The sequence below is a fragment of the Dromaius novaehollandiae genome, chromosome Z (genome assembly GCF_036370855.1).
Source record: "Dromaius novaehollandiae isolate bDroNov1 chromosome Z, bDroNov1.hap1, whole genome shotgun sequence".
In the NCBI taxonomy this organism is placed as follows: domain Eukaryota; kingdom Metazoa; phylum Chordata; class Aves; order Casuariiformes; family Dromaiidae; genus Dromaius; species Dromaius novaehollandiae.
The window spans coordinates 75953339-75981042 of NC_088132.1; the positions used below are offsets into that span (position 1 = coordinate 75953339).

At 43.7% G+C, this 27704-nt stretch overlaps 1 protein-coding gene across 8 annotated transcripts in view; it reads right to left on the bottom strand.

The window, feature by feature from the left end:
* Positions 1–27704, bottom strand: part of LOC135324700 (CUGBP Elav-like family member 4) — a 717486-nt gene that overhangs the window by 100759 nt on the left and 589023 nt on the right. For 4 of the 8 annotated variants that reach the window (XM_064501490.1, XM_064501486.1, XM_064501488.1 and 1 more), the window contains exons 4-5: positions 10063–10188; positions 4779–4858 (exon numbers count right to left, since the gene is read on the bottom strand). In XM_064501490.1, the coding sequence (XP_064357560.1) occupies positions 4779–4858; positions 10063–10188 (206 nt within the window). Of the gene's footprint in view, positions 1–4778; positions 4859–10062; positions 10192–27704 lie in introns of all 8 variants that reach the window. The other 4 variants (XM_064501489.1, XM_064501485.1, XM_064501487.1 and 1 more) reach the window with 1 other exon arrangement.

Genomic DNA, 27704 nt, shown 5'->3' on the forward strand with positions numbered 1-27704 from the left:
ATGGGTTAGATTACAGGATTCTAGAGGTCTTAGTGGCCTTAATGTTCATTAATAAAGAGAGAGATGGAATGAACATAGTGCTGACAATCGGTGTAGGGCACATTCAAAGTACACCTACTAGATGAGGTGTGCCAGAGGTTTCAGATGCTGGCACATCTAGCTTTGAATCCTGAATGGGGTTTTTTGGGCAGCAGACACCCAGAATGGGGTGCAGCTCCCTTTGCATTAGATGCGAAGTCAGGTCAGCTCCAACCTGTTTGCCTCTGCTCCTTCTACGGTCAGTGGGGGAGGCGGATGACCCTGAGGGTGACCAGGCAACCTTAAAGTAAATGTCCAAGGTTCACTGGGTGAATTGCCATCTGAAGAGAGGCCAAATGAATAGCTGACTTTCAGATGGCTAATGTCAGTTGGAACTTACCCCATATCTTTAGCTTGGGCAAGAGTGTTGTGGCAGTTGCATGTGCAGCAGAGGGACCTCAGGGTGGCAAGGATGTATCACCGGGGAGCAAAGGCAATTGTAGATTCTCAGGCAGGAAGCAAGCATTTTTTGCTTTTGTTTTGTTTTTAAGCACTAAGGGTCCTCTGTCTTTCTAAGCTCTACTTCTGGTAACTAAACACTGTTTTGACTCTCAGAGACCATAGGAATACAATACCTAGAATCAGCTAAAAAGTGCACTTCTATTTGGGTTTTGCATTGACAGGTTTCAAAATTTGTTTTTGTAAAACAAAATACCTCCAGATGTATCTATTTCTCTGTCTTGATTATAATCAAGAAAGATAACAAGCATTTAGATGACAAGTGCAGACATAGTTCCTAAACTCTGAGACATCTCAAGTTAAGTGAGGTAAGTCCCACCTCAGGTATTCAGTCTATTGGAGTTATTCAGATTTCCATTACAATTAATGAAAGGGACAGGCATGCCCAGAAGGTGATTCATCCCATCCTAACATAGATATACAAAGGGAAGAATGCATAGATCTCTAGAAGTGTCTCTCTTTCTCCTTTGTCTGTGGGAGAATCCTAAAGATGTTTACAATAGATTACAAACCTTCAGACTGTTAAATCAAATGAATCAAACACTGTTTCTCACCTTATTTCCCTATATGCAAAATGGATGTGATAGTACCATTTTACCCCTTCCTGGAATTAATTCATTAGGAAGAAATTCTGAGGTGCCCTGGTGGGTGAGGTAGTCAAAGGGATGCAACAGTAGCATAGTTTCGACCCTGTGTTCTGTCTGGGTAGGATTAAGGCTGTTGTGATGTAGGTATGAGAGCGTGGAGGAGACTTTATTCTGTGTGGGTGGATGGACAAGGCCATATCTTAGATGTGTTGTGCAGAAAGACTTTTCAAATTTGGCTGTCACCCGGATGTGAAGACATGGAGAGAAAGAGAAAACTGAGCTGAAGATGATGCCTAGGTAGGAACATGACTGACAGGTAGGATGATAACGTTGTCCACAGTGATTGAGAATGGAGGCGGAGGAGAGGGGAGACAGTGTTTGGGAGGAAAAGTCTAAGAGCTCTGTTTTATACATATTGAGCTTGATCTGACAGCTAGACATCCACCAGGAGATGTTGGAAAAACAGGCCAAGATTTTAGTTTGGACAGGAGTCAGTCCTGGAGAAGTTAGATCTGCAAGTTGTCACTACAGAAATAGTAGCTGAGTACGTGTTGGTGGATAAGACTGCTAGGGACAAGGCTTGTAGGGAGAAGGGAAGAGAACCAAGCAAAGAAACCCACTTATGCCTCCATATGGAAGAGAGGACAGAGTCACCAAAACTGAGGGTAAAGGGCCTATAATTGTTATAAATATATTATAAATACTAGCAAGAGTACATGAAAATGTTGACCTCCTCCCACAGAGGAGCACATGAAGATCAAATAAAGTGCTATCCAAAAGCTGATAGGTAATTTGATTTAAAAGGACCAAAAAAAGGCACTTTTGATAGCTCAATGCAGAAGGAACTTTGGGCCTCCTTAGAAGTAAGATATTTGGGGAAAGTTATTACTCAAAATAATTGCTTTGTGTGAAAATTTAGGACTTTCAGACCTGCTTGGTCTGCAGTGGAGGTGGGCCCCTAGGACAAACAAGCATCTCACATGGAGAAGTGGGTTTGTGACGGATGACAGTCAGGCACCTGTCCAAGGAAAGGTTAAAAAATAAAAATAAAAAAGAAACTTTCCTAAAAGAAAGTTGCCTTTTGAAACTATTAGGCAACATATGTTGTGTGAACAGGAAGTCACAGTAGAGCAATAATCCTGACAGCTGTGGAGAAACAGGAGTCTGCTGCAGGAATGAACGGCTCGAGACCTGACAAGAATGATGATGGATGCCCCGTTGGTAGTACACGAGGACAAGGCAAGAGACATTTAAATTGGCTGAACCACAGGAACAACTTTGAGCTGGCATCGCAGCCGGACAAATGAGGCCAGTCCTAATGGTGAGAGAAATGGGAGGGGGTCTGAAAGAAGATGGCAGCAATGCACCCCTCCTTTCCAAGGACGAGGGCTACATCGCTGTCTCACCACGAGGTGGCTGCATTTCTCTGTGAACATCCAAACCCTGAAAGAAGCTGAGCACCCTGACGCTCCATAAAAGAGAATGGGAAAAGAGATCATTTGCAGGATTTGGCCCATCTCTTTCAAAGTGTCTAAAGCATTTTGAGGCCCTGTGGGAGGACAGCAGTGTGTGCACGTTGTCTTGATCAAGTGATAGTCGCTCGACAGGTCCTAACTTGTTAGCTGAGCCATGGTAACTGCCTGTGTGCCTGCTGTTAGCTCATGGGAGATATGAGGCAATGCAACATAACTTAAGCTCACAATGAAGAGGATTAAACTAAAAAATTTTCTCCTTGCATTTTTTGTGAACTAAGAGTATGTGCATGGACAGTTACTGAGGTTTGGCTGATTCATGGAAACTTGCCAAACCATGGAAACTTGGTTATGAGTTTCAGATGTGTGTGTAACAAAGGTCAAATTTTGATGCTTTTTCAGATGCCCAGATATGATTATTCAACAACCCTTCTTTAAAAGGTATTTGAATCACATAAGTCAACAAGAAAAATGGCTCCATAAGGACCTGACTGATGAAATGGACAAATTCTGCATTGACTTGCACATCCTGAATTCAGTTGACTTCAGCAGGATGGAATAGAAATTTGCTTCAAAGTAGTCAAGAGATGGGTATTTTTTCTTCTGAAGAGTGCTGAAAACGGGAATGAAAATAGCTGGAGAAGGGTAAGGATATTGTGTGCATATTAGAACTAGATGAAATCTTTAACACCCCTTGGGTTTTGTTTTTCTCCCGAGTCTTCCTCTCATCTCTGTCATTGCCTGAGTTTGTATTTTTTTGGGGACAGGCACTGACTTTTTATTACACCTCTTTGTAGTACTATACCCTGTGGAACTGCAATTGTTGATGTCAGCTTATAGGCATTATCACTTTGGGGTCAAAGATTCAAAGAAAGTCATTAAAAGTACCTCTTTGGACATTTTGCCTGAGTCAGGTCATAGTATTTCACTATGGGATGTCAGCATCAAGCCCAAAATCCAGTTGAATCTTTTAGGAAGAGATTTCCAGTTTTGATTGCAACACTTCAAAAAATTGAGAACCCCTCTTTAAGGGGGTTGTTTTTAATACTCACTGTTACACACCTTTTTTTTTTCCTAGGTTCAGAAAAATGAGATCTTGTTAATTTGCTGCTACCAGAAACCTTTCGCCCCCCATAAAGACTTTTCCTCCTTCCTCCCTGAAAAGACGTAGAGACAATCTGCCAGTCACATGTTAAATTACTTTGGATAAATTCATAAATTGAGAATTGAGACTCTCACTGAAAAGGAGATTTTTGCACTTATTTTTTATTGAGTTTTCCTGTGTAGTTTCCAAGTTGTCAGCATGTTTCTTAGCCTTTCATTATTTACACTGTGAATAATTAGTAATAAAAATAATATACTATTGATAATAAACTAAAACATATTGGGCCAGATTGTCTTTTCTTGCTGATGCTACAATGCCTTACATTGCTGTTGGTCTGTGTGACGGTGTATAAGTACCCTTTTGCAGAGAAAATACATTTCCATTTTCTTTCTACTTCCCTGAGCAATCAGGCTGGAAACCCCATCTTACTAGTTATTAGTCAAAGTGGAATGATCCCTCAAAGGTTTCCTGGAAGATTCAGTAGCTGGTTTGACCATCTTTCAAAAGTTGGATGTAGGGGACCACATTTAGGCTTAGGTAGGCACTTCTGCCATAGCAGAGGGGCTGTGTGAGGTACCCATCACTGTGTGGTCTGTCTCTAAATTCTAATGCCATCATGCATGTACACTGCTCTCTGCTGAATACTGACAAAAAATCCTCTACTGTTTACCCACACACAGTGACTCTTTGGGGAGGGAAAATAAGCAAGCCCTTAGATGTAAGTTTCTGCTTCATTCAACCCACTGAAACTTAAAAAGTTATACTCATGGTGAGCTTGACCCAATGTTTTTGGCATCTGCAAATCATATGTCTTTTTTTCAGGTCATCAAAATGGCTGGTAACAGGACACAGCATCCCCTGAGGTTGCGAGTGTGTGAAATGACAATATCATCCTGGCCTTTCCACTGACTACCTAAATGCACCCAAGGCCCTGCATGCCTGAGCTGTTATTCATCTTTCCTGGAAGACAAGTTGCAGAGAAGAGATAAATCATCCCTCCTCCTCAGACAGGCCACAGGGCAGCAAAGACTGGACCGATCCACTCGCTACTCTTCCCTGTAAAATAGAGCTACTCACCGGCATTGTCTGGCTGCCATGCAAGGCATTGATGGCTGCTTGGGCCTCTGCATGTGAAGAGTATTTCACAAATGCACACCCTGAAAAAGAAGAGCATAAGGAAGGTTGTATGGATACCAAGAAAAGCCCATCTATCTAAGTATCCTGCTCGGAGAACTGGTCAGTAATGAAGCTAACGGAGAAAGTATAACAAACAAACGTGTTCCTGGTCATCCCTTCCCCACATCTAGCCATCAGCAGCCCAAGGACCTCATGAGGCAAAGCTGCACTCAGAAATCCCACACTGCATGCAAAGGGGAATGATGGACCCACCCTGCATGAACTTAGCACGTACCTATTGATTACATTTATCTTTTTGCCTACACAGCTTCCCATGCCAGAGTTGCACAGTTTTATATTTTATTGTGTGAAAACGAATTTACTTTTATTTCTATTAGACTTGCCTGGATATTTTACCGAATGCCCCTCCCTCTCATGTTATGTGAAACAACAAAGGATTGTGTAAAACAGCTATCAGAAAGCAACACATATTTATTACAAGCAACCATAGGCCAGCTTTACAGAAGGGATTTAGACTACTCCAACACACAAGGTACCTATATCCTACCACCATCTGGTAGAGTTCCATCACAGACTGCTCAGAGCTTGTCTCGTTCCCAAGCGGCTTTAGTTTGACAAAGCATGAGATAATTTCTGATGAAGAAGTAGGGATGGGAGTGATCTGCATGTGACGATTGCCATCTTGGCCACCACTGAAGTCTGAACCTTACTCTTTCACAGCTAATGTTACAGCATGAGATGCAGAACCAGTGCCTGAACGGGTGGCTTCTTCTGGGCATTAGAGGAATGTAGGCAGAACTTCTCTAGTCTGCCTTGTCATGTGATGAATCTCACACTTTCTGGACGCTTACATAATGGTTTAGGGCAGAAAGGTGCATTTATGAATATGTGCTAAACTACAGAAATGATCAACACTTTGAAGGGTCATATGCATCACTAGAGTGGGAGAAAGTATTGCTAACACTCTTGGCTATAAGCAAACTGACTCAGAGAGAGCAAGAGTAATTTCCATATGCTAAGGCGGTTTTTGGAACAGACTGGAGAGATCTGAGAAGTTTTGGCTTCCATTTCCTCCTATTACTACTAAAGACTTTTGAGCTTTTAGCAGTTTGCAGAGCCTGAACCATTTCCCTGAAGGGATGCTGACCACTGGACAGGGGATCTAAGTCCCTGCAATAGGCCAAAAGGCTCTGCTTTATTTCCTTTGCAGCCTCTTTAGAAGGGGCCAGTACATCCCCAAGGATCCTTATGGTGCAGGGCAAAAACGACAACATCAGAACACCCCATTTACAGACTTGAAGAGCAAGCCTCTAGGATCCCCCAAATCGGTACTGTAGACTGAGAAAAGCAGCAACTGAAGAAAGCAGTGGTAGCCCCTTCTAAAATCATATATATATATGAAATTAGCTTACAGTTAGGAGCCTTATATTTTGTATTGCCCCTCCCCACTCTGCTCAGACTGTATTTCAGGAAAAGCATAATGATTGCTGCTAATAGTTGGATCTAATTTATAAGGAGCTGAGAGGAGACAATCACAAGAAAATGAGATAGATAAACTTCAGCTGGAAACAATAGGGATCAATTATGACATAATCGCAGCCCAGCTTTCCAGGGCTCCTGAGATACTGCGCCTTCCTCTTCATTAATCAGAGATAATCCAGAATTAGGGTGTTTAATTATTTGCAGAGATTCTTTTGTACTTTCTGCCTCTAAAAAGAAGATGCTGATTAGCAAGTATACAAAAGCTTTCCAGCTCCAGTCACCCGTTGCATTTAGAGCAGGATTTTTGGCTGCAGTGTTGCTGTCATATTGAAGTCTTCAGTCTCTTCAGGTGAAATTCACCCCTGTACTGAGGAACGTGCTGAATCAGTAGAGCTGTGTAAAGGCTGTAATGAAGGGAGCAGAGGCATTTATTATGTTTAATGCCCAAGATGCTAGTGGGGTCCATCCATTGCTTCCTCCTACTGCTTCTGGTAGGTTTTATACTAACAGGACAAATGAAAATTCAGCTTTCAGAAGTGTGTGGTGGCATGGGAATAGCAAAGACTCTAACCCTTCAGCCCTTTTATTTGTGTGTTCAGTGGGATGGCTTCTGTATACAACATCAAATGTGTATATAATCTTCTTCCTGCCCATTGTCACCAGCACAGAGTCCAGGATCTTGTGAGTTGAGGACATGAGTCATAGTGCTCCCCTTAAAACAGTGCTGTCCCTTTAACAGGACCAGATCCAGAGTTTAAAGGGATTTTGACACAGAGAGATATATAACCTATGTTGTACAGGGAGGTAATGTGCTCCAGTCTTTTTTCCTTCCTCCTTTCTAGATTATAGAGCTAGAAAGGCTGCTCTGTCTTGTCAGGTCTTCTGCAGAATGGAGCAGATTGCAGAGTTGGGGCTTAAGGTTATCATTGCTGAGGGTGTTAGACTGCTTCTGTGGGACTTTTGGCACTGTGGGATAACTTTACCTTCTGAGTCACTGAGGCAGAAAATTGCTGAATCAAATAAATAAGTGAATAAATAAAAACAGGCTGTCCAGAGAGCAGCAACACAGACCCCTTGGGTCCTCCTGTATCACTAAGCTGGATCTTGTCTCAGTTCAGGTCTGTCACCTGAGGACTCTTGTGCTCCTGGCTGCAGAGGCTGAGCTTTACCAGGAGAGGTGTAGGAAGGCTCCTTTCTCTCTTATGTCTCCCAGGAGAGACAAACTTTATGCTTCCCTTCAGGCAAAGAAATGCCCCAGATCCAGGTCTCCTTCTACCTGATTGCATGCTCCAACCACTACTGTGCCTGACCTGGAGTGCCCCATGCAGGAAGTATTTCTGCAGCCACGTGAAGGGTATGCCCCATGGCTCAGAACATCACCCACAGCTTCAGGCAAGGTTCATGCAGCTCTCTGGCTGTGACTGTGGTGAAGTTTAGGTGGGAAACTGGGACCTACCTCCTCAGAGCAGTGCCTGCACCAAGCTAGGTGGAGGACTTGGAGGCTCACCATAGGGGTACCTGGTGTACCTCCAGGTAGTGGGCTGGGTAGGACCGAAGTCTTTGCAATCTCTTTGCTATCTGACACTTAGATAATCTGCCTAAATCTCAATTTAGGTGGAACTTAAGCCTTCTGGATCTTACCCAAAATAAGTAGCTCACAAGTGATGTGTGTCACGTTGGTTTCTAGCAGATGGAAAACATTACAGACTGGGAATAACTTTGTGGGAGTTGTGGCTTGCCTGACTGTCTCCTAAGACAAGGGCACTACTCTTAACTTTTCTGTTGGATTGACTGCTCTGTGTGTGTGTGTGTGTGTGTGTGTGTGTAAATTAGGAGCGTCACATTCTCAGTAAATAGCACCAGCAAATGGAAGCTGGTAATATTAACTCTGTCAAGGCTCAGTATTGATCCTGAACAGCTCAGTGAAATGCAAGCCTGAGACTGCAGCCCGCTAGCACTAATAATTAAACTGGTTAGCAATATGGAGCTGCCACTCAGATTCAGACTTATAATGAAACTGTTGAAGAAAAAAAAAGAGAGAGAGAGCAAGAATGAATACAACTCTGCAGGTTGGGTCTCCTTTGGTACCAGTTTCTTACAGATCTCAGACATTATTGCCTTTATTATTACTTCGTTTGACTCCTTTGTCATTAGATTTTATTCTGTACAATTCCAGGTGGAGGCAGATGGACATATGGAGGTTTTTTTCCCTTTTTTTTTTTTTTTTTTTTTTTTTTTTGCTTTTCCCCAATTTACTGAGTTATTCAGTGAATGAATCATTTAACTGTCTACCATTATAATGGCTGAAGTTCCTCTAGGTCAACCCAGCCTACCATCTTCCAGTGGAGCAGTCACCTTTTGGTGTCATGGATCTAACACAGCCAAAAAACAGTAGGAGGGTGCCTGCAGTTTGTTTTCAGGCATTTGTATCAGGAAGATTGGACTTTGCTGACTTATATCAAACTGGTCCCTGCTGCCCTTTATTGCCAGTGTGAAGTCTCTTTCTGCCAACAGTGATTTTATGGAATAGCAATATCTTTCTCCAGTGTATCACTGTGGTTTGGATTTTTCTCCTTCCTGTTGCAAAAATATGCTGGTTGATGTTGTCACATGTCAAAATACCCAGTGAGATATGAACTGCATCAGCAGGACTGGTCTCTTCCCTGGTGCTGCACATTCCAGCACAGTTTATGATATATTATACGCAGATCAATATTTAATGGATGCATTATACTGTCAAGAGAAGAGGGCTTCCTATTCAAATTGAAGTTACTTTGTCTAGAAAGTGACTGGAAAAAAAATGGCCCTGATATTCAACAGAGTAACCTCATTCATACACCTAGGCTGTAGAAAAAGGTCCTATGTGCCATCCAGGTAACAAGCAATGTCAGAAAAAATAGCAGGAGGAGATAAGGCATCTACGTTTGAAAGTTAAGCATTCACACATTTCAAAAAGCAAATGCCCTATAAGCATGTTTAAATCAGCGCCTGTACCCTTGCAATTGTGACGACCGATTGACTGATCGGTGTATATCTATGCGAAGGCCAATTAAACAAGGGGAAGACCTGGCGCTGGGGGGCGAGATAAGTGGAGACAGCAGAGGTCTGTGTCTGGCTCTCCCACTAACCTGCCATATGGCCTCAGGGATGCATTTTCTTGCTGCTCTTTTTCCTCTTGTCTTTACCTGCCTTATCTACTTAGATTCAGGCTTCTTTGGGGCAGAGCCTCTTCCCTAAGGGATGTCTCTCCCTATGCAAGTTGGAGCTTTTGGATATTACTGTGAGACAAGTAATAACATCTTAATGAGGTGCCAACTGAGATGGGGTAGGAACTGGTGAGGCAACTTGTGAAACAGAAAACTTGACTTTGCTTAAAGAAAGAATAAGCCTATTTCCAGGGGAAAGAAATTCCCAACTTTCCTAGGGCAGATGAGGAAAGAAAGTCTTGCGAGGACGTGAAGGCCTTGAAAGGTGTTCAAAGGGAGGCTGTGCCCTGCAAGCTAGCAGCAACAGGGATGAGTTTGCATGCAGAGAGACAACTCATCAGAGGCATCTGTTTTTTTTGTTCTCATGCGAAAGTAGAGAGCGACCAGCAAAGAAATGGCCTCTCTTGGCAAATTTGACCCTTCCTAATGTAAGAGATGCTGTTCTGATAGCCACCTAGTGAATGGGAAATAATATATACACCAAGACCGGGTCCAGCTTGAAGATAAAGCCACTGTGTCACAAGCCATCATCTTACCTTTGCTGTTGCCATCGGGTCCCCGAAGGATTGTGCACTCCTCGATGTTGCCAAATGCCTCAAATAGCCTGCGCACGTCGTCTTCTGACTGCTGCTTATTGAGCATACCCACAAAGAGTTTTCTGTCTTCTGGAACAAAATAAAGAGATGCTTACCATATTTCAGGAGGGATGTGAAAGCCAAGATGGCTCAGTATCACATGCAAAAGAAACAGTGATTTCATTGAGGTGACATGTTTCAAAAGCTGCTAGTCAATTCAGGTGCCTGGCTCAAAACACCTTAACAACATCTGATTTTCAGTGAGTACTTGAAAATAATTTGGAGATTAAAAAAAAAAAAAAAAGGCCTCCAAAAACCCAGAGACAACTAAAAAGTTTTAATAGCTTCTGAAAATCTAGAGTCTTCCAAATCAGCTCTTTCTGCTCAATTTTTACAGTCAACTTGCAGGAACTGAAACAACAGCATTGCTTAGACTGCCATCCAAAACGAATGTAGATAAAGATGGCATATGTTATTTTTCAATTGGACTTTATTTCTATAAGTTAGTACCCCTCGCAGTACTATATAAATTGCAGAAAAAAAATGTTTAACATAAGCTGTTTTAAATCAGGAATGAATTAAATTTAACAGAAGCCACAGCCTGTAAATGAAGATTTGTCATTCATACCCACTCACAGACACATACCTACAAATTTGGATGATTTTTTTTTATATATATATTTAAAGTTCATTTGACATAAGCCAGAAGTTTTTGAAACATATATTGTTTTTTAAAACAGAAAGTTAACTTATATGAATACTAGTCTCTGAGATAGCTCAAGTAGGTGCTATTTCATGTGAAAGCAGAATGTGGTCTGCAGTAGATAATTGTATTTTGAATAAGGAAGGCTGTTTATACTTGGACTTATACCAAGTATGGAGAGCTTCAGTCCAGAACCAGAAGGAAAGGAACACCTTGAGAAAATGTTGGTGGAAATAGAGAGTAAACTGATGACCACCGAGTTGGTATAAAGATCACCAAGGGCCCTGAGTGATGCTTCTAGATCAGGTTTATGTTAAAAGCATCATGACTAGTACTACTACACCATTAAAAAAAATAAAAAAAAGAAATTTACATAGTTTACATCGTGTATGTAAACAGGCCATTTGCACATGATTCATAAATGTCTTATTTATCATTCATTAAACACTATGTAAATGTGTGAACCAAGAGTTTTTTTCAGAGCAGTTTACAGAGCAGATGTAACCAATTTGAATAAATATATGTAAATAAATAAAGAAATACTTTGATTTTTTTATTTATTTATTTTTAATGCACATGAACCTAAAGCTGAACAAAACATTGGTTTGCAACAACCCTTTTCTGGCTGACTAATTGGGTGATTTATGTCAGTTTTGTTCACCGAGAAATTGTTGGTGTAGACAATCTGTTCTGCTTCAACCAGTGTTTGATCAAAATTCCCCTCTCCAAGATGCACTTGCAAATTGGCAAATTATTTTTTAGCCTTGGATGAGGATAATTTTTCATGCAGTGGGTATCAAGTGAGGCTATTAGGAGCCTTCAGTCCTGCAATGGAGTTATCCACATGAACTAGAAGTGTACCACCCCTAGAAAACAGAGTTATGTTGCCTTCAGTTAGGCTGCTGAAATGGTAGGAAAAAAAAAAACAGGTTGAGGCTAAATACATATTTCTGATAGGGGAAAAAAAAAACCCAAGGATCAAAAGAAAACTTTTAAGGAACATGAGAGAAACTGTGGGATTGCATTCCGATTGAAAAGCTGAAAACAAGAAATCTGCCTACTTTATGCTGAACTGATTAGTTAACGAAGGGACTCTCTGAGGTCCTTGTGGGCAACACAGAGGTCAGGCTTCAATGATGCGTGCAGCCCTTTCTCACCCTGCGTAGGTTGTCCCCACCTCAAGAGAAGCAGCTTTGGACACCTCAAAGGCTCATTTTCTGGATGGATACATCCGTGAAATAAAAATGACATTGGCGATTAAGCTCAGTGAAGTGACTATGAGCCCCAAGAATTGCATCTGGGGAACCTGTATAATCCCCACAGGATTTTTTTTTTTCCTCAAAATGTTCTTGCCTGTGTTCTGCTGAATCTTTTTATAAAGGATTTGAGCAATTGTAATCCTGTAATGTCAAAGAATGGACTAAATAGTCAAAATACTCCCTGCAGGGAGCAGTCACAATGGGTCTGAGGAGCTTCCTGCATTTCTCTTCCCTTTTAGGCCAGGGCTAGACAAAGTCTTGGAGAAGGAGTTGAGTCCAAAGTCTAACTGGTTGGGCAGGTATCTGAGGAAAATTGCTCTGCAGAATGAGAACAGCTGCCCTGGAAAATGGGAGGCATTTTAGGATGGGGGCAGAGAGGTGGGAACAAGCTGGGAACACAATCCCCAAAAGGCTTTGCCTGGAAAGTTTATACCCAGTAAATACTTCCAGTGTCTGCTATATTGTACTTTATACAGTTTCCTCCGTGTGAAATGAGCTGTATCAGCAAAAACACTCCTATAGCACTGTAACTGTATTTTCACCGGGCCTTTTGCTAATGTAAATGTATCATTAAAAAAAAAAAAAAAAATCACATCCCTTCTCTGTCAGCAAAACTCTCTAGTGTGGAACTGGCCTGAAACTGCCTTGTCTGGTTTAGTTTATGCAAAGCTTAAACTGGGTGTGTTAGGAACTGCTTAATTTTATATTTTATTTTATTTTATTTTATTTTATTTTATTTTATCCCTCTCTCCTCTTTCTGCATCTCCCCAGGACACTGGGAGGGGTGACACCTGTCCCTGGAGCTGGCTGGCAGAAGACACTGGCCGGAGCGGAGGCGGGCAGCGGTTTTGTGAGCTGCCCACGAGGTGGCCATCCGACCATCAGGAACAGCCTCCGCAGAGGGCAAGGACCACCTTCCCAAGGTGATGCTGGTCCTGCCACTCCAGCGGAGGTAGCCGTAAGGGGACCCATTCCCAGCCCTGGCTGGAGATCACCTCCAGCGCTGTCTCCGAATTGGGTGTCCTCTCTCCTCCTGGAAAACCGTGCCTTCGGCTGTCAGGGGAATCATCTGTCACATCTGCGGTCTCAGAAATCTACGCGATCACACACACAGCTGATAAAAAATGAGTCAGTTTAACAAGCTTTTTTCTCTGAGATGTTCTTTTAACAAAACACTGGGTTTACCTTTCACATCCCAGCCCTGACAGGGAGCTCAGGAGTGTGTTTTAGCAATGCATCTTGCATGCCTTGGCTGGGAAGAGACAGGGAGGCCGGCCAGCCGCTGGGACCATTCAGCAAGTTCCTGATCTTGGCTAATGAGTTTTTCCCTTAATGGGTTTATGTGGAGCCTTTCACACTCTCAGTGCCCCCCCAAATCCGCTTTGCCAGATCCCAAACAAAAGGCTGACACATGATGCACCACAGCAACTACTTCCACTTTGTCAAATATGCCTGAAAAAGGCGCTGAAACTGCCAAAATGAAATGAAGAGTGGATGTGCTGGTCTCCGTGGGACATGTCGGCATGTGTATGCACACCACAAACACCCTCCACCAGGCTTGTCCAGCATCCTCTAACGAGAGCAGAGTTCAGCACATTGCTATACTATCATTTAGGCCCAACAGACTTGGCAGCTACATGCTACAGAAACCAAAAGTTTAGGTTGTACACAAGCCTGGAGCTGTCCCTGGGTCCTGTCATCCCTGAGCTCTGCCTGTCTGTAGGCTGTAGGGCCACATCCACCTGTACCACCCTGCTGAGCCCCACAGGTCCTCCTCCTTCAGCAAGAGACTGTCCCAAACTGTCACATCACAGGACTCACATCTTCAGATGTCAAATTCCACTGGGAAGACTTTGTCCCTTGTGCCCTCTATGACCACAGTCGATAATTTCATCCCTGTTTCAGCATCTGGAGACTGAGGGGTAAAAATCCTTCAGCTGAGACCAGGGCACCAGGGCAACAGAAACACACAATCCAGAAGGAGAACAGAAATGTCATTGTCAAGCTGTGGAACAGAAGCACAAAAAGAGGCCAGGCACAAGCCTATGGTCTGGGATACCCCAACATGAGCTCTGGTTATGGCTATGCGCTCTAGCCTAAGTTAGTCTAGGCACCCTCTGTGGTCAATGGAGAAAGACTGGTACCCCTCAGTACCATCCGGTGCATCTTACACAACAGAGGTGGACAGCCCTCGAGAGAAGCCTCTACCTCGTCCCTACAAGGGAAACTGACACAACAACTTACGTGGCCTGTCTAAGGTCAGGTGTGATGAAACCCTACTTACTCTACACAGCTTCCTTAAAGCCACGTGTGAGGTAGTGATTCACATTTCCTGAGCATCTCCCCTTTGCTTTTGTCTGGGCCTGTCAAAATTGGTCTATTACACATACCAGAGTGACAGTTTCTGTTTTTTATCTCATGGCCAAATTCTACTTTTCAGTGAAAAAACCTTGCTAGTCTGTCTGAAGAGACAGCCCTTACCCCAGCAGCAGTCTGAGCAGTGACACGACCCCACAGTGGGGTGACTGAGCAAGGTGTCCACCTAGGCCTCTTCTCCCCACATTTTCTTTTTTCCTCATCAGTCCTTATCCATCCTGCCTGCTTGGCCCATGGACCTTTTGGGGTAGCAGATAATTATTTCTCTGTGCTGCTGTGCCCAGAAGGGCCCCAGAGGTTTTTGCTGATACACCATGAGGCCCTCACCGTAAGTGTCCTGAGGCAATCCCATAAAATAAAAAATACAGTTCATCTGTTTTTCCACAGCACAACCACAGCAACAACAGCATCCAGCACTCCTCATCCCTCCCAGGAAGACAGAGAAAGAAAGGCCTCAGCGACGGCAAACCAGAGTCCCCAAAATTTCAGACACGTTCCTTGGTGACATTTCCAATATTTCCATGAAACTAGGCCCCCCTTTTGCTCAAGGCCACAGTGGCTTGCTCGAATCAGGAAAAATTGGCTGCAAGGCATAGTTGTGAAGAAATGTAAGTTGTCAGATAAATATACAGTGTCTATAAATCTCCCTGGCTGTGTTTATATGAAACCTCAGCACCTTCCCCAGTGCAAATAGGGGTTAAATTATTCCCTGTTCTATTTGTATTTAAATGTTATGTTTCTATGATAAGCGTAAGGCAGAGGTGTCAGACGGGCCCAGCGAAGGAGATGGCACGCGTGAAAGGTGAAATAATAGAGTGTTGCAAACCAAGTGCCTAGAGGAGCCGGGAAGGGGGGACACAGGAGTGAGAGGGAGAGGAGGGAGGATGGGCACTAATTAAAGAGACAGAAGGGACAATGAGATGCAGGATGTTTGACCCTCTGCAGAGCAAAAGGACAAGAACAAGAATCACAGCAATTGTGGAGGGACTGGAGGAAAATTAGGGTCACTCACAGAGAGACATGACACAGGTTTGTGTTTATCCAGATAGCTCTCGCTAATGTATGTGTGTGCGTGGGGGTACATTTAGATAAGAGTATATAAATATACTTGTGTTCTTGTATTCCTCACGCAAGACAAAGAGGTTGAATCCTTGTATCAGGAAAGCGGAGTCCAGCCTTACCGTCTAGAATGGCACATCCAGGGCCTTGGAAATAAAGAGGGACACATCTACCACCTTTGTGGCCTGCGCTAATCAAGAGGGTGAACCAGAAGATCATCACAGACCCTTCTAGCTGTCAAACCTCTTACTCTAAAACCCAGGAGTTTCCCTAGGATTTTATCCCGAGTTCATTGACAGGGCATCACACACAGATAGTGTGCTGCTACATACAAGAACAAAACTTGTGTTTGCGTATTTCTGTAAGGGAATATGCATCTCCTACAAGCACATGACACTCACTGGAGCAGTTCTCAATGCTTTTTGGCTTTCTAAGCATCTGACCCAGGTTGCTGCACAGCTTCACTTCAGGAGGGATACCAGACACTAATTAATGCCATTATTCATTTATATAGTTAATAATTATTTGTCCCTATTGCTATTCCCCCCTTCTCAAACACTGCTTTCACACACAGTGAGGGAGCAGCTGCAGAGCTGGGATCCAGGTATGGCAGGGCCCTGAAGCTTATCTCCTCAGCACCATGAAAAAGTAACCACGCAGCCCACAGGCGTTTTGCCAACCAGGCATGGGTAAGAAGAAAATGATGGTGCCCCAGCTTGCGCGTCACAGCTATCAGAGAGGATGCAAGAGGCAGAATGGATCGTCCTTGTGTTTTTTTCCTGCCGCTCTCCCTACCAGTCTGCCTGTGGAGAGCAGAGAGAAGCCAGTGCTACAGGGTGCCTGTCCATGTGAGATGGACCAGGCTACCATGTAGCAAGGTCAGGAATGTGCCAAAGCCACGGAAGGGAAAAGGAGAGATAAACCCAGGGTATTTCTGGGGAAACTGTTCTGGGCAGAGCACCCCTGAAGCTGAGTTACCTTGTAGAGCTGTACAAGGCATCAGCATCAGGCCAAGGAGGAAACAAGGAGCTGCAGAGGGGAGGAGGGAGCCACAGGCACCTCCAAACATTACCAAAGTTTGGATTGAGGTCCAGCTCGGAACTGAAAATTGCTGGCTCAAACCCATTCCCTTCTTGAGCTGGAGTCCTCGGAAAGCCCCGCTCCCCTCAACCTGTGCTAACCAGGCAGATCAATAGGCTAAAAGCAGGGCATTTCCTGGGGCCCGGGCTGCACACTCCTATTGCCATTTTCACAGCAGTCCTACGGCTCTGTGATGATGATTACAGCCCTTTCCACAGGGGAAGCGATTACAAATTCTGTTGTAGCTAATTGTAAATTAGCTAATTATCTTCTCCATGGTACCTTGCTGGAAAATACATGAACCTTGTAAAATAGAGGTGTTTCAAAAATTAGGACGGGGGAAAAAAACAACAACCAAAAACCCAGCCCACTCCAGAAACAACAAAAACCTACCACTGCCTAACTTCAAACAATAGCAACCAGATCCTCTTTCCACCTGCACAGGCTTCTACTTCTACTTCTCCCTTTTTCCTCTCCCTCTCCCCCTCCCTGTATCAAACAACACCCACAAGGGGCTAATTCTGCTGCAGGCTTTAGAATGTTTGCTGAGTTCACCTGTTCCTTACAGCTGGGTGTTGTGGGGCATCCCTAATCACATCTTAGCAGGAGTGATTTCTTTGCACTGATCTCTTCCCCTCCTCCCTCCCTAGTTTGGTTTTACTTAACAGATTCTTTATATCCCATACGTTAGCAGATATGATTGCACAGCTGCCGGTCTCCGACTGCTGGAGACAGAGGCTTTGAGACACTCAGACTAGAGAGAATAACAGCTAATCTGAACAGCTGTGTGATGGGGACAAGCGCAAATGAATATAAGCCCAGGTGTGGGAACATAATTCTCCCGCACAAAGAAGGAAGCTTCATCCCACAGGTGTGTTACTCTCCACTATTGCATCTGAAAAACTTAGTTTGAAGGATTTCTCTTATTTAATTGTTTGGCAGCACTCTGGGCCCTGACTTGGATGTGGATCCTACATACAGAGTACATGAACAGCTGTACAAGAGACAGAAGGTCTGTCTAGCTCAGTATGCTGCCTCTGACAACGGCCGGTTGTGTGTCTAGGAATGAATATAAAAACAGGGTAAGCAATTTTGTTAATCCCCTAAAATATTCTCTCAGACTCCGGTGCTCTGCAGTTTAGGGACTTCTGGAGTCTGAAGTGGTGTTTTTATATGTAATAGCTCTTTATGTATTTTTCTTTGATGTAATCATTCAGCTGGCTTTTGAACCCACGCGAACTATGAGCATCCACAATATCCTGCAGCAAGATATTCTGCAGCTTAATCACATGCTGTGTTAGGAACAGCTTCCTTTTGTTTATTTTGAGCATGTCATAGACTAGTTTCAATTGACAGGCCTTAGATCTTGTTTTTGGAAGAGAAACCACTCCTCATTCAGTTATGGGAGAGAGGGGATGCATAAGGATACACAACAGCTTGGCCAAAGCTCCTTTCTGTACGTTTCAGACTGGTATTCAGGACTCTTAAGTCACATCTCAAGCCATGCTATGGATAGTATGGAAGGCACAGTCTCTTCTCCCTTAGTGTGATTTGTTATTTTTGGTAACAAAGAGATAGATGCCCATGTAGCTACTGTCAAAAAATATCTACAATACATCTCTGCCAAAGTCAAAAGCCTCTGCGGAGATACGGTCTACACAAATCATCCATTGCAAAAAGCAGCCTCAGTTTCCCCATCTGTGAAATAAATAGAATGGTGCTTTCACCAGGAAAAACTGTGCACTGCTGAGGTTCATGGGTGTTTGCCATGAGCCAGGAACTTAGGGAGTTCTGGAAATAGTAATGAATGATAGCTGACAGACTGGTGGTCAGATCACTGGACCCTCTGATGGTTTCTGTCAGATCTAAGTGTTATTGCCCAGTGAGGCTCCCCCAGCTGCAGTCTCATGCAGTGGAGTCCATGGTGGGTGTAAGTCAAGGCAGGGTTTATCTCTGAATGAAAAGCCCTGCTTCTGCAAGTGGCAATGTGCATGGATCTTGGAGTAGAGTTTCCTGGGGAAAACACTGTTATTTCTTGCAGTGGTGTGATTCCCCAAACAGTGATCCAGGCACAAGCATCCAAGAGAACAAACGTGTTGGCTACCGTGCCCCAAGAGTGATTGGAAAGAAATATAACATGTTGGAAACTAGTGAACCCAAGGACTACAATTAAGTGAAATATGTCTGAGCCTGTTCACCAGCATTGCGGCCCACATCCATACTCTTATCCTAACCTATTCTAGCCTATCCTGTCCCACCTTCCAGAACAGAGATCTGTTTGAGAGAGGATTGGAAGAGGTCCTTGGTCCACACTAGTTGCTAAACCATGCCTAGAAATCTTTGGTAGAGCAGGCAAGTGAGCAGGATGGCTGAAGTGCAGACCTGGGACAGAAAATGGAAGGACATACAGAAAAAACTTCAGACAAGGGGCATTAACACTATCTGGACTTGACTGGCCTTCACACCTGTGGCAAGGCAGACCTGTTGTCTACCTGTACTGAAGTGAAATCCAACCTTACACCTACAGCCTCATTTAGACAGCTCAGATAAAACCACACTCAGGCTTCCTCTAAGTAGACAGATACAGGATAGGTTACAGACAATATTTGGGCAATAGGCCAAGCAAACCCTACGATGAAGAAATACCCTAAATGACTCTCTTAACAGCAGAATCTCCTTGTATAGCTGAGAATATTATAACCCCAAGACAAATATCAGCAGTTCTGACTTGCTGAACAGCACTGTAACAGCTGTCCATTGCCAAGAGATGCAATTCCCTGTGTAGATCTTAAATGACAGGTTTTATGGTGTTTGGTATTGAGCTGGGAACACAACTCACAACAGCCCACTTTATTGTAGCCGTTGCTTTAGGAAAGCGAGTGATGAGTACAGTCTAAGACCTGGTGCCATGCAAAGCACAGAGACTCTGCCTGATTTGTCCCTGGCAGATCATAACTCTTCCAAGTTTATTTGTTAGCTGGAATACTTCTCTGGATTATTTCTGAGAATGATTCTTGTTGCAGTGTTTTTTGAGAGAAGATTTAGGAGTCAAAGCCTGGCCTTTCTAAATTCCATGTATAGCTAAAACACCCTCTTTTCTTTTCTCCCTCCCTCCACAATAGGATGAATACCTGAATTCAAATTAGCTTTCCAATTGTGAAAAAAGTCTCACATCTTTCCCTATATGTTAGCAGCCTATGCTTACAGCTCCCATTTTCTGGGAACACCCCTGGCTACAAGCTGGTACACCAGAATATTCATGGGAGAAAACTGTCAAAAGAGAGCTAGCATCATAGTGCTGAGGTGTGCAGCTTTGCTGTAACTAAACTGTGCAGGACTTCCCATGACTGCTTGGTGGTCTTCCTCCTGGAACTCTGTGGATCTCTCCCAGGCCCAGCTTGATGAATTTCCTAAAGAAGGAGGTGAATGAGAAGACTGTCTTGTACTATCAAATGACACCTCAAATGAACACTGAATTACATCACACTTTTACATTCATCTTTCAGAGACAGCTCAGATTTGAATACAACTCCTACGGGAAGTTCTGGGGAATTTAACACATCTTAATTCCTATGTGTAACATCCTCTTTTTACTCTGTCGCAACACAAGGCTGGGGCTGAGCCTTAAGGGCCGTTTGGTTTTCACGCTCGTTCAGAGCAAAGCTTAGAAGATTCTTGACAAACTCCGCAGGGTCAGTGGTGTCAAGGCTGGTATGTCAGGAAAATAAGTTTCAATTCCTAAACTCATCTCACTGGTGACCTGTCAGGGCTTTGAAACTCTTTCCAGAAGCCTAGAAGGCCACGACATTAATCCATGGTAGCACTCAAGCCTTGAGCACTGAGGACTGTTAGAACAGCAAAGACATGGGAAGAAAGAGGGGGTGGTGGGAAGGACATATTTTCTCTTGCAGGAGCTGTGACGACATTTCAGATCAAATTAAACTTCAGTTTTTAAAGACTTCAGTGGAGGTAATTGAAACACTTCCTCACAATTGCCTGAACCTAAGTGTTATCTCTTTTTTCCTCTGTATATCATCCCTTTTCCCCCAAGCCTGAGACAGCCCTGCACGGCCACAGCCTCCTTAATATTAAAGACGGTGATTAAATGGGATTCGCCAAAAGACAAAGGGCTGAAAACCTGCCAATTGTTAATCCCTCTTTCGCTGTGCTTAAAAATTCCATTTCCTTCATTTGAAGAAAGGTGGGGGGGAAGAAAAGAGAATTATACGCCTATGTCTAATTTAAATTCTGGCGTCGCGGGTCCTGTTCCCTTCTCCCTCTCTTGACGTCTGAATATATTCCTTTATTACCATTATTACAGCTTTCTGATTGCATTAAAATTCATCCACACGCTTCTCTCCACATTCCACTTTTCTTTTGCCAGTTTTTTTGCTAATTCCCTTTTTCTCTCCCCCCTTCCCTCCCCACTTTCGAATTATACAGAATGTCATTAAAGATCTCCACAAAATGCCTCAACTCCTTTCTCTCTTGCTTTTATAAACTTGCTGGCTTCCTTCCTCTCCATCCCTTCGTCTACAAACAAAGAAAATGAAGAAGGAGAGGCAAAAGAATACAGTAATAATAAAGGAATCCAAGCAGCATGTCTCATAGGTCTCAGTAACACCTCTCCTACATCACAGAGCTCTGGGCCTAATGCTCACTTCAGTTATGAAACTGTATTTCACACAGAAGTTTTGTGTATTATTTGTTTGAAGCTTGTACCTGGAATCCAGCTAAAATCAGAGTGGAAGTGTGGCGGGCTGTGTATGTAAGCATGGAAAGAGACAGTCCTGCCTGTAACTATAAGCATAAAAATAGGAAGGTTGGAGGTAGAGTACAATTTCATCCTGCTTTACAGAGCAAGAGCTGAAACCTTGTGAGGATCTGCCTATGGAAGTGGACAGCAGGCCCAGTTACAGGTGGTTACTTCAAGACCTGAACTTAAATGGGATCAACCCTCTGAATTCTTCATACATTGCACTGATTGCATACAAGGTCTTAAAAGTGCCCCATTTTATCTGCACAAGACAGACCACCCAAAAAGAAGATGTATCTTTGCTTAAGTCAGCCCCCTGGACCTAGAAGTCCCAATCTGGGGATTTTGTAAGAAAAATGAAGGTGAGAATCGGACCCTTTCCCTATGCAGAATGCCATCTCCTTTACAGGCAGGTAAACTATATGGTGAGGGCAGGTACTTAACCCCAGTGTGGTCATGTTAGGGTGATGGATCCCCCTTAACTGTCCTTGTGACTGTTCCTAGCCCAGTTGTGAGGAACAAGCTGCTGCTGTGAATCTCTTCTGTTCACTCTCTCCAGCTCTTCATAGGGTGCCTAAGTGGTTTTGTGATTGTTTTTATTATTTTCATTGCTTTCACCCTCAATTACACTGATATAATGAAATGACAGAAACTGGATGAAAAATGGAATTTTCTTTCTATGAGAAATACCGATGTCTCAAAAAATGTGCTTCCACTTTGAATTGGAGAGGCCAAAGTTCTTGTGAAATGGAAATTTTTCAGTTGTGAAATGTTACAAGGTTTTGTCTCAAATGAGTAAAAAGGCTTTGTCTTAGTAGCCTCAAAATATATACGATATAAAGCAGAATGGCTGTGATTTTCAACCAGACAAAAGAGAGTACATCTTCACATACTATATGAATAAAGTGAAGAAGTTTCTATTACCATATGTTGTTGAAGGCAAAAGTTATCAACTGGCTCCAAAGGGAATGAGACAGGTTAGTGGTGACTATGTCTACTGACTACTATTAAACACAAGGATCCAGATGCAAAATCTTAGAAGGTCCCTGAACCTATGCATGCTGGAAGGTGGAGGGTATTAGGGGAAGAGTGACTCTTTATAAAAATTCCTGTTCTTATTCTTTCTAATGGGCACTGCTGGAGCAGAGGACTCTGGATTAAACAAACCTTTGGTCTAACCCAGAATGGAAGCTCTTATGTTCTCAGTGTTTTAATACAGTACAAACTTGAAACAAAATTAATGAAAACAATTCAGTTAAAATGACAGGTTTGTACCTCCTGAAATGAGGACTGAATGCATTAATTGCAAAAAAATGTCCCCTGGCAAAAATCTCATTGAAACGGACCTGTTCCAGGGGAACGTTTTACCTTTTAAAAAGCCACACATTTGGATAGCTAACCGTTCCTTTGAAAAGGCTTTGGCCAGCTCAACAAATGACCCAGGAAACAAATGGATCTGTTTTGGGATGCTGTCTGGCAGAATCTGACCTGACTTAGCTGCACACTCATTTAAACCATTACCCCAAGGAGTGTATGCAAAGGAACATTATATTCCGGTGATCCTACACCAATGCCTGGAATAAACATTGGGTATTCAGTTAGAACTAAAGCTTATAGAAGTTAATGAAAAAGAGTGCCACAGAGTTTTGCAGCCTTTGGATCAGACCCTCAATTTGCTGAACTGCCGTTCAGTGTGTTCCTACCACTGCTGCTGGTAACACACCTCCCAGGCAGATGCCTCCTCATGCAGGATGGCATATTTGACCTGTGCCAAGCTACATCTGGTGAGGACAGAGCAGAAGAATAGCAGAGCTTGAACAATGCTCATCACACCTTTGGTGTGCTTCGATTTGAGCATCTGTATATATGCTTGCATCTTGCCGGGCTTTGTTAGTATTTCAGGGAATCAAAAGCAACGATGGATTTGTTGTTCCCCCAGGAAAGACCTGGATGCTGGATCTGTCATTAGGATGCACCTAGATGCCCTCATTTTTTTTTCATTGTATATTTCCCTGATTCTATATCTTTTCTTAGCCTCCTTTCACCACTCCATTGCAATAAGCAATAGAAAAAAACTCCTTGAAATCCCCAGCACAGGCAAAACTCAGCCTTTCCCTGCACAGATGGGGAGGACTTTCCTGCAAGCCTGATCCCAGCTTTTAAAACAGCAGTGCAGACCAGTGAGGCAAAGAGGGAAAACTGTGCCCAGTTGGGCGGCATGGCCCAAAATGCGCTAGCAGCAACAATGCAGAAGGTGTGATAAAATTTGTACCAACACACCGATGGACACAGAGGAATGTTTTTTTAGTGAAATCAATGATTTACACACACCATGGCTGGAAGCAAGGCCTGCTGGAAGCAAAAAAAAGACACCCGCAGCTGTGGGATCCTGCACACCCCAGCCTGGAGCCCCCCAAGCACTTTGTCTCTCTGGATTTGGGCTCGTTTCAGACTCAGGGGAGAACCATCCCACTCAGCAGATTGAGTTGAAGATCTCTTCTGTCGCTGGGGAGAGCGAGATTCCTTTGATGTCACTTAACAACCCACTACAAACGCTTTATTGAAGATTATTTCTTTCACTCCTCCCTCTCGCCCCCCCCAACTTTCAACTCTGACTGTCTTTAAATGCCACTGTCATTTCCATCCGCTGACAGAGCTCTTTAACTGCTGTGCCGAATGGCATTCGCTAAAACCAACTAATAGAGGGAAATGAGGTTAACCTTTAAGAAAGGTGAAAACGAGCCGGGTGCTATGCCAGCAGTAAAGAGCAGTTCATAAACAGGCCTCTTGCTGCAGAGGCAGTTTGCTGCGGGCCCCAGCATTCCCGCTAGCTCTGTCTGCTGGGAGGTTTCAGAGGGGGTTTTGGGAGGCAGGAGACATGGGACCCCGTGGTGGCACAGTGACTCCAGCCGCACAGTTGTGGCAGGACTGGTGGGATCTCAGGCTGCGCCGACTGGGATCCGTCTGAGGACTGGGGCTTTGTGAGGTTTAGCTGGCCCTGCAAAGACAGGCTCATGGCTCTGATCTTGGCTGCTGCCATCTGAGCTCACAGCACATTTGCATTGGCAGTAGCAGACTCACACGACGTGTTGTTTGTGAATACACACCCACTCATTCACCCACTCTGACAGCAGCAGAGCTGTTCTCCACTGTTTTCTTCCCTAAGATGCAGGGAGATGGGAGTGCTTTGGGCCAAATCCTGTTTTGCCTGTCCCCCTATTCAGTTCCTTATTTTCAATGGTCTTCTAAAGTTCCTCGCAGCTCAGTACTATACCACCTACCGTCTGCTACTGATGGACTTAAGGCTCTGCTTCAGTAAAGGTGGTATTGCTGGCCATCTGGTCTCTCTATAAGCACCTTCTTGATCGTCTCCTTCTGTATGGAAACAGCTGTCTGCAGAAACCTCTAAAGGAGTGGTTTTGTCCTTTTGAGCCTAATGTAATAGCCTCCCTCTTTGTCTAGGAGCTGGACAAAATCTTGGCTTTCAACTGAAATGTAGTCCTACGTGCAACATTCCCATACTTCTGCCCTGAGACTCCGTATCATGCAACTCACAATGGAGAGAGACCTGCGAGAGCAGAGGACCAGACAGCATGTGCTTCCACACACTAATTGCAAGGAGACGGGTTTCTCTTAGACTACAAAGAAAATGAACAACAGGTGGATCTTACAGGAGGGTGCTCACAAATTTGGGTATCAGAGGAAGGAGAGGCAGCAGAATGCCATGATAGGAATAAAGGAGATGTCTGAGAAGTACTGTTCTGGTGTCAGAGCTAACTTCATCTAAATTTAATTAGACCAGAGAACCAGAAGTATGCATCTACTGCCACCGGCTATATTAACAACCACTGGCAATACAGGAGTAAATCCATATGAAGTTGGGATGTTGGTCTCCTGTTTCTGGTCAGTTTTCTCCATTCAGTTGATACATCTCTATTTGTACAAGAAGGGACTGAAGTAGGTGGCCTATCTTTCCCCCTGCACAATACTAACCACAGTATTGCCTTCCTCTTGCCGTGGCAAATTATCCATGCTAAAAGTACTTGAAACAGGAAACTATACTGCTGGACCAAACAATCAGTAGTTCTAAACCTACACAGCTTCTTGAAACAAGATCTTCAGCAGCTGCAAAACACCAATACATCCATGTATCATGCAGTGAATTACTTCTCCCACCAACACAGCCATGACCGTATCAGCAAATATAAAAGCCAGTTATACTGCTCCTGCCTGAGATTACTAGCTGAAGAAATTAATTCCCTCATCCAGGGCAAAATCTGAGTCTCAAAAATGCCAGTTTGCTGCTACTGGAACTTCACAGTCTACATGGGAAAACATATTCTTCAGTAGGCTCTTTCCCCCTCAGATCGCATCACCATTAATATTGCTTTTTGGGTGGTGTGGAGAGAGAAAGGCTGCACAAACCAGATTTGAACCTGACTCTGGTCCCTGTTGCTGCAATAGTACTGAACTGTGCTAAGGGGAGTCATCTCTTCCCTTCATCAGTAGCAAGGACTCAGAGACACAGAGACTGAGAGCGAAGGTGCTGTTTTATAGCAACCCTTTTCTGAGCTTGAGAGCTCACTGCGCTATTATTTCCCCCTTTTTCCATCATTTCAGGCCTTTCTGTGTTTCATGTTTGGCCCTCGGCAGGCTGAGAGACGTGCTGACAAGTTGTAACTTTCACTCGGCTCTGCGAGGGCTTTGTTCTCTGCGTGCATGGCACAGACTGGCTTCCTCTTTCGAAATGTGACAGCGAGCGATAACATTGACACAGAGAGCCAGCGCGTGGTCTCGGCACGCTCCCTATGCTAAAGACCCTCTCTAGCGATCTGCCGCATCAGTCAGGAAGCAAAGATGGGCATCACCCAGATAAAACCTAGTAGCAATGACCCCCCTATTCTTTCCAAAAACTCCCTTCACCCCAAGCTGGTCATAGACCCATAGGGCTTATGACCAAAAAGGACTTTTCATGATCCAGTCTTTCCTCCTATATGCTGGAGACTCCCACAAAGCTGTCCTCAAGGAGCCTTCTATGCCACCATGCAGAGGCTGGACCATCATGCCTAAGCCCTTTTGCCTCTGCTCTGTAGGGATCCCACTACTTTATATTTTGGCTGAAATGTGTGTCCCAGAGAGGGGTAAAGTCTTACTATGAAGACACCAGGGAGAGCAACCATCAGCATCATAGTCACTCTGTTTTAAAGTGTATCTTCCTGTAACAAGAGACTGTCTCTGATTTCTGACTTAAATATGTTTGGCATCACATTCAAATTAGAAAAGTTTCAGAGAAAAATTCAGACTTTCTTCAGTAGATTAAAGTACTCTTTACTGTCTTGGCTTTTCTGCCACTAAAGGTACTTCCGTAAACACCGAAGTCACTTGGACTTCTCTGAGGCAAGGATGGACACAAAACTCAAGCCTGTCATTTTGAGGCATCTGTTTCACTTACATAAACCTTTTCCAAATCTTTTACAATGTTTTAAAGGTGGACGCTAGACTGGAATCACTTTGTCAGTGTAGTCCCTGCCAACGCTGCCCACTAAAAAATTATCCTCGTTCTCCAGTTTCCTTGTTTATACAGCAAGGGGTCCCATTAGACAGTTTTGCCCACCACCATGCTGGGAGCTAGTGTTGACTCCCTCAGCCATGCCAACACTTTTCTAGGTCATTATCTAGGTACTTTTCTAGGTCACTGTCTTATGAAATATAACCCCTTATATACTTATGATATATAACCTCTTATTCTGTAGGCCTGGTTATTTTCTCCATGAGTCAGCTTAGATTTGGTCTGCAGAAACACATAATGCTTCATCCAGCCAAAGCTGGTTCAGAGTGACCTAAGTGGCACAGATGACTCTGTATCAGAGTCCTGTCCTTACTATTTTTCATTTTGTGTTATCCACAGATTTTATCAGCCAGGATATTTAATTCCACATCATTCATGACAATACTGACTAGCATCAGAGCTGGTACTGATCTGTGCAGAACCCTGCTACAAATACCCTCACTCTATCATGCTTCCTCTTTGACAACCGCATTTTGAGATTTGTCCATTACCCACTACTTAATCCATTTAATAAGGCCCTCTTGAATGCTGTACACAGCAGGAACTACAGGAAAGTTCCAATTCTAGACATCCAACCTTTGCAGCTCATGATAGTTTTTATTGATAAGGAAAACTCAATCAGACAGTTTTGCCAAAGGGAAGATAGGATCTCAAAGACACATAGCCCCTCTCCCACCCTCCCTTGCCTCTGGATTTGTTCCTCCTCGGAGGTTGAACAGCGGACCTTCACCTCTGTTGCAGCAAGTTCTCTAACACTGGTATTAAAGGAATATTGTATTTTACTAAATATGGGCAGTGTTC